This window comes from Aegilops tauschii, chromosome 6, assembly GCF_002575655.3.
Source record: "Aegilops tauschii subsp. strangulata cultivar AL8/78 chromosome 6, Aet v6.0, whole genome shotgun sequence".
Classification (NCBI taxonomy): Eukaryota; Viridiplantae; Streptophyta; class Magnoliopsida; order Poales; family Poaceae; genus Aegilops; species Aegilops tauschii.
In genome coordinates this window covers 377,105,663-377,111,968 of record NC_053040.3, presented here as the reverse complement: position 1 = coordinate 377,111,968, position 6,306 = coordinate 377,105,663, and the positions used below count along the sequence as shown (strand labels likewise).

Genomic DNA, 6,306 nt, shown 5'->3' with positions numbered 1-6,306 from the left:
GCTATCTAAGTTACTATCTTATCTAACATGTAATTGATGCTTTCTTTTGCCCAGTAGTATGTATTTTAAAGGATTAACTACCGTGTTAGTCGTGTTTCAATGGATTAACTACTGTGTTAGTCATGTTTCACTGGATTAACTATTGTGTTTGTCATGTAAAACTATGTGTCCTATGACATGTGACTTCCTATGCACCTGTAATCTCACTGCCACTGGCTCTACTCTTCGACACTGAACTTCATGTCCTGTTGCTCTTGAACAAGCTAAAATACTTCTGTTTTATCATGGGCATAAAATCAAATTATTGTATTATGAAACATGCTAAGCTTGTCCCATAATTACAACACGCCTGGCACACACGCTTAGGCACAACTATTAGGACCTGGCTCTGAGCGCCATGGCACTCTCAGTGATAACAAAATTAATAACATACGCTTAACCTGAATTACTACTACTTAGCATTACCTGCTTGATCAAAATGTTGACACCGGCACCCTCGCGCCAAGACGCGATTCCGATCTAGTTGGAAAAGAAACCAAGGCTGCTGCTTTTCATCAGAAACATTTCTTATTCTCCCCTTTTATCATATCGCCCCAAGTGCAATGTTCCTCTCATACAACGTGTAGTATTCATTCTGAATCTATTGGATCTGATGGCGAGCCTGCTCACCAGAGTTTGTTCTTATTACGTCTTCCAAATCTGATGATTGACTTAATCTTTGTATCTACCATTGTACTATTTACTAAACTAAAGAAGCACTGCCATTTTAGGCTAGCACGCATGGTTGCATAGTTCGGATTACGTAGTAGACGTTTAAGCGTTATTTCTGAAGACTAGATGACCCGGTTGCGCCAATGGCGCAAAAAGTGAGTTAGAAGCGATGCTAGTGGTGAGTAAGTAAGATATGTAGAATGAAAGATAATGCAATGTGGATTGTATTGCTGATAATACAATGACTTAGACGGGTTTACAAATAGTAGAATAACTTAAATTGGTTTACAGATAGTAGAATGACTTAGATCAGTTTATAGAAAAACACTTATATATAGGCAGCCTCATGCCTTATTTAGGCATCTTCTTAGTCTGACCATGGTCTTAAGATGATATGTACGAAAAAGCAGTGTCATCGTCGGATAATGCTTGCATGGTAGACTTCCACAGGTACTTGAGGGCCTATAAAAGTTGGTTCCACTGTCAGACCATTTGGAGTAGCCCATATAGTTATTATCTCCGAAATATCTTTTCTTTCATTGGTCCATATGACACACTTGTAGAACCAGATATCAGGGAAATCACCAACGTGATAGTTGTTGTTTCTAGCATGCAAAACAATGACTCGGGATGTCTTCCATTATAGGTGAGGTGAGGATGTCTTCCATTATTGGTGAGGTGAGCTGTAGAACTCAGTTGGTAGTCCTTTAATCCTTACCTCATCTCTTCGAGAGAGGATATGAGATACTGCACCAATAGACACGATGAGAGGATAGCAAGCTACCTGCGGTAGACAGAATAAATGGCTTAGGAGGGGAAAACAGAAATGAAGAGTGTATAATATTCATACTACACAAAGGATAGGTTAACCATGCATGCAATCACCATAAATAGAATTAGCAACAACTACCTATCCGTTACTTGAATGGAACGCAGGTGAATGCATCTCCAATAAGAGAAGAATAGGTAGTGAGCACACAAGTTTGCACTTTACACAGGTAAGTAACTGGATCAGGTCATCAGGTTTGACAATGAGGTTAGGACAAAAGTTTGGTATCAAAAGTAACTTAATACAATTGCGGAGGAAAGGTTTTGTAAGAAAGGTACTCTGTAAGCAATTTCTTCTGGTCAACACAGATGCAAAGCAAAGGTGAAAACATCAGTTTATCTTGATTTTAGGCCTATTATCAAACATCTTGGTTTTTAGGCCTATTATCAAACAACCTGTGAGTGTCACAAAAACAATGAAGTAGGTAAAATCTGGGAGTTATTCAACTAAGTTTGACAATACACGGTTTATTTTTGGCGAAAAATACATCCTCTGGTTTTTAGGAAGATCCAACTTACAAACAACACCGAGCATACGTTCATAGGAATAGATCAACATCGAGCATACGTTCATAATGACCATGGGCAATGGCACGGAATGCAGAACACAATAGATGGTTTAATTTACATGTGCCATCATCATAGGAAAACTAAATACACCTACCACAGATCCTTGAGCCTAGAGCAGATAAACAGTTTCAGGTAAAGAAAAGCAGGAATGATTGTTAAGGAGGTATTTCTGTCAAGGATGTCAGTTGTAGTTTCCCAAAGCATAGGAACAACATAAATTAGGGGATTCACTAAGAGTATTATGTTAACAATCTGGTATCACATACATAGCCTAAGTATATACTCACAGGCATGTTCCTTAGTATATAACTAATAGCAAAGAGGCATTGTCGATCAGTTAAACCAAAGTTAATAGTGCAGCATGTTGTCTGTAAAGTCAAGTGACCATGCAGTTATTTTTCCTGGGATAAAAGATGGTGTGATCTTTTCCATGGTCTTTAGTTATCATCTTTCAGCCTATGTATATGAAGTTTTGGTTGACCTGCACTTCAATTGATAGTTTGGTGAAGTCTTGTACTAAAGATCAGAAAACAAGTTGGTGGTTAGCATGTACTGCTCCAATAAACCTGGATCACCATCTGAATGAAAATGCACCTAAAGGAAGGTGTATCACAATTTCTATCACGGGAAATACACAGGTCGTCATGATACCCCTATAAAAAGGCGCTCTTTGAGGCAGGCAGCTTGGTCCGGAGGCCCTCGTTATTAGCATAATTGACTAACTATCAAATGGGCATCCACTCAAATTATCTAAAGGGAGATTATTCTTTGTGGTGGTCCATATATACAAATTTTCAAGTAATGTTATACATGAAATGAAGGTTATATGGTTAACTATCATATCAGCATCACTCAAATTATCTGAAGGGAAACTCAGTATTTTTCAGGCTAAAACACTGAAACGGAGGAGCTACCCCACTTTTCTTTCTTATTATATACAGGTTATACGTGAAATAAAATGAAGTATACATGGTGCGTAAATGATTATGGAATTGCTCCTCCCTATCCAGACGAATTGATTTCAACTACCAAATCACAGCAGAGAGGACGAACAGTGAATAAATTGGATGGGAAGGAGTTGCAATACCTGTCCAGACGGATGGGTTGGAGACAGCGAGGTCGCCGGCAAGGACACACATCCAAGCATGTTTATGTTTTTCTGAAACCTGGGAAGGATGTGAAAACTGAGCTGCAAGTAAAACCATAGTTTAGGTTCTGCCGAAAAGTCCCATAGCATGATATCTTCAGAGAGGGGAGCAAGTAGATGGATTAGGACTCCAAGAAAGATCGCGTTACAATAGAAAGAACAGAGAGGGGGACAAGTAGATGGATTAGGACTCCAAGAAAGCGTTGACTTTTGGGAGTTGGGTTACGACCACAAGGAAATCAAGCCTGCGGGAAAAGAGAAACACTGAAGAAAGCATCCAACGTCCACCTGACCAGGGGTGCCACTTGTACAGCCATGCCATCGGGTCTCCTTCAGGATATAGATGAAAGAAGAATAGCTAAAGATAATTGCTAGTACTTTAATACCAATGGCAGCAAGGCTAACCTTGTAGAGTGCACTCATTGCTCAATAGAGTAAAAAAAAGTTTCCTTATTTTTCTATATAGACATTGGTAGCATTCAAATAATTCAACACCATGTAATCGAGTGGTCGATAATTTTTAGTTCTCGGGGGTAACAGAAATTTCCAATCCTTGTCAGCAAAATCCAGGAATGAAGTGAGAGAATGTGCCAGCATATCATGGAAGCATTTATGGTTGAGTAAAAACCATCAACTCGTAGAAAAATCATACGATGTTGAAAGTTTGTTATTTTAGATCCATTCATGTAATAAGTTGGAAATATTGAAACAGTGAAACAGAGCAAGGCGATCAGAGACTCGCCCGCGGCGACGCGCGACTACCTGTGACAGCCTAAAAGTCAAGGCATCTACAAACAAAATGCAGCGGTGAACCTACCGACCATGAAGTGAACTTATAATTTTATACCACCACACTAATTCTACCATAGAAAATACCGTCTTCCCATGGTCATGCATAATACATTAGCCCACTCATGTTCCTGACTTGAAATCATCCAAATCAAAGCTAGCCCATACCAAAATCACAAATAGTAATTTTATTCCAGGAAGTGCAAATTAATTGTGTTCTCTACCAGACTGGAGCCAGTCAAGTCATAGCTAACACATACCAAAAATACATGAAATAATCACACTGTACAAAGTGGCAAGCTTGATTTAATTAGTAGTCCAAGGGTAAGCAGTTTGCATAGTAGAGGAAAAATGCAGGGAATACAGTAGGCATGAGTGTATACACAACTGTGATCAAAAGACAGTGAACAAATATATACGATGGGCATTCATAGGCATGATCAAAAAGTCAGAGAACAAAAAATGAGCACGAACACACATGTGCGGTGGAAATGGTCTGAAAAGGGTGCATCGTAATTAGACATATGGCAGAACCATGGTGGAGCTAATGCAAAGAAGGCACATCTTTTTTTTCCCTGAGCAGTTGATCTAATTAGTGGGACATAAAACTTTATTTTCATCCTCAGGTGTAAACAAATAACACCTCAGGAAAGGCGTTTGACAATAATGCAGAATCTGCTGAAGCATCGTGCACTCCATCATTTCCTGCATCCTCCATATACCGTGAATCAAAAAACATCAAATTAGAATATAAAGATGGAAACATCTAACTGTCAAGCTGGGAGTTGATAGATGGAAGCAGTTAACTATCAAGCTGGGAGTTGATAAAACCAAGTGTTCTTTATGCACAATAGAACCAAATAAGACAGGTCACAACAAAAGAAAGAAAGATTTTTACCATAGTAGCCCTTTAGCCTTGTCGCACTATCTTCTTTCTTGAATATCTCTAGAAAGAAACAAAGCAGAATATCAGCTCAAACATGATGGCCAAGCAGTAAATCCATAGCTTTCAACAGTTGAACCTGCTTTGCAAAAGAACTAATCAAGGACTGAACGTAAATGTCAGTACAAATTTGAGCAGGTCATCAAGCATATATTATTACACATATATTAATCTGCCCCTGCAGCAGTTTGGATTTTCATCAAACAACTTGTAGGTAGGTGGATACCTAAACGAATCTACACAAAAGAGGAGAGACATGGTGGCGTTAAATCAAAAAAAGAGTGGAAAAGAGAGGGGAGGAGATTAATAAGGAGGGGTGAAGGGGTGTGGTTACCTGCAAAGGCCAGATGCTGCAAGGTTGGTGTGGCAGAGGATGTGTCGGGGGCTCGGGGCTATCTTACATGGAAGCTCAGCTGCAGCGGTCACCCGTGCTTCTCCTACTGGCCATGGCGGCGCCCCAGGCTCCCGCCGACAAGCAACAAATCAGTGGGAAGTAAATATTTTTTCAGATCAAGGACAACTCACCAGGGGAAGAAGGAAGTGCAGGCCGCTAGCCAAAACACGCGAACGCCGCCAGGAATCGTCACCCCGTCCTGCTCCATCTGCCTATTGATTTTCTGGTCATACGTCATGCACGCCATCCTCCGGCGATAAGGGATTCCAGCCACCGCCGGATCCAACATTTTTACCTTGCCTGGGCCGATGAGTTGGAAGATCTGGCAGGTTGGGGCGCCCTCGGGAAGGACTCTCTGCTTCCTCGCCCCTGCCTCTGAAGCTCTCGCCTCCTCATCCATACCGCTGCGGACTGAGCCGATGACGTCTAGGCCCTGGCTACATGGATGAGACGAGAGGCGGCGGCGGTGGTGGGAGAATTGGGGGAGAGGAGAGGGGGGTGGCTGCGGCAGCAGAAGAATCGAGGAGGAGAGGAGGCGGCTGCGGCACGCGGGTTAGGTCACAGTGCCTCTGACCAATGGTTGACCCACCCCCACGACACTCTTATCCGGTGCCAGTACCCCTCACCCGAGCCACTTATAACCCAAGCCACTGCACCACTGGCCCAAGTGCTAACCGGGGCCACCAAAGCAGCAGGGTAACGCACGGTCGAGTAGGCCAGCGAAAACCCATCCACAGATGTCGACCTCACCCAATCACAAACAGCTAATTACCAGCCAATCGTGCACGCAGCCGCGAGAGAAACCCAGCCTCTGCTCATGGGCCCCATATAGTCACGACCCCATCAGTCATAGAGTTTTAAAATGGCATGATGTGTGCAAATGCAACGAACGGTTGGCCAATCGACAACAAGGTAAAAATGCAA

At 41.9% G+C, this 6,306-nt stretch overlaps 1 protein-coding gene across 7 annotated transcripts; it reads right to left on the bottom strand.

Annotated features, from left to right (window-relative positions):
- Nucleotides 1-912: 912 nt before the first annotated feature.
- Nucleotides 913-5,814, bottom strand: LOC109741435 (uncharacterized). Of its 7 annotated transcripts, none has more exons than XR_012187944.1 (7): nucleotides 5,678-5,814; nucleotides 5,514-5,594; nucleotides 5,323-5,428; nucleotides 4,944-4,991; nucleotides 4,689-4,757; nucleotides 3,197-3,298; nucleotides 1,357-1,495 (listed from the first exon to the last, which is right to left on the bottom strand). XR_012187944.1 is itself a non-coding variant. In XM_045229978.2 (4 exons), the coding sequence occupies exons 1-4, from the start codon at nucleotides 4,809-4,811 to the stop codon at nucleotides 1,096-1,098; spliced, it is 369 nt and encodes a 122-aa protein (XP_045085913.1). In that variant the 5' UTR covers nucleotides 4,812-4,961; the 3' UTR covers nucleotides 913-1,095. The 7 variants fall into 7 exon arrangements, 1 of the variants encoding a protein (XP_045085913.1); XR_012187943.1 differs by having other exon boundaries at nucleotides 4,689-4,750; XR_012187945.1 differs by lacking the exon at nucleotides 4,689-4,757 and having other exon boundaries at nucleotides 1,327-1,458.
- Between the last annotated feature and the right edge of the window lie 492 nt (nucleotides 5,815-6,306).

Bases quoted from the DNA above. Each gene is read 5' to 3' on its own strand.
- LOC109741435 (XM_045229978.2), bottom strand. From the start codon at position 4,811: ATGTTTCCATCTTTATATTCTAATTTGATGTTTTTTGATTCACGGTAT. The intron at 1,496-3,196 runs GTATTGCAACTC...TGTCTACCGCAG, and splicing joins CAACCCATCCGTCTGGACAG to GTAGCTTGCTATCCTCTCAT. The intron at 1,174-1,429 runs GTAAGGATTAAA...CAACTTTTATAG, and splicing joins TCCTCTCTCGAAGAGATGAG to GCCCTCAAGTACCTGTGGAA.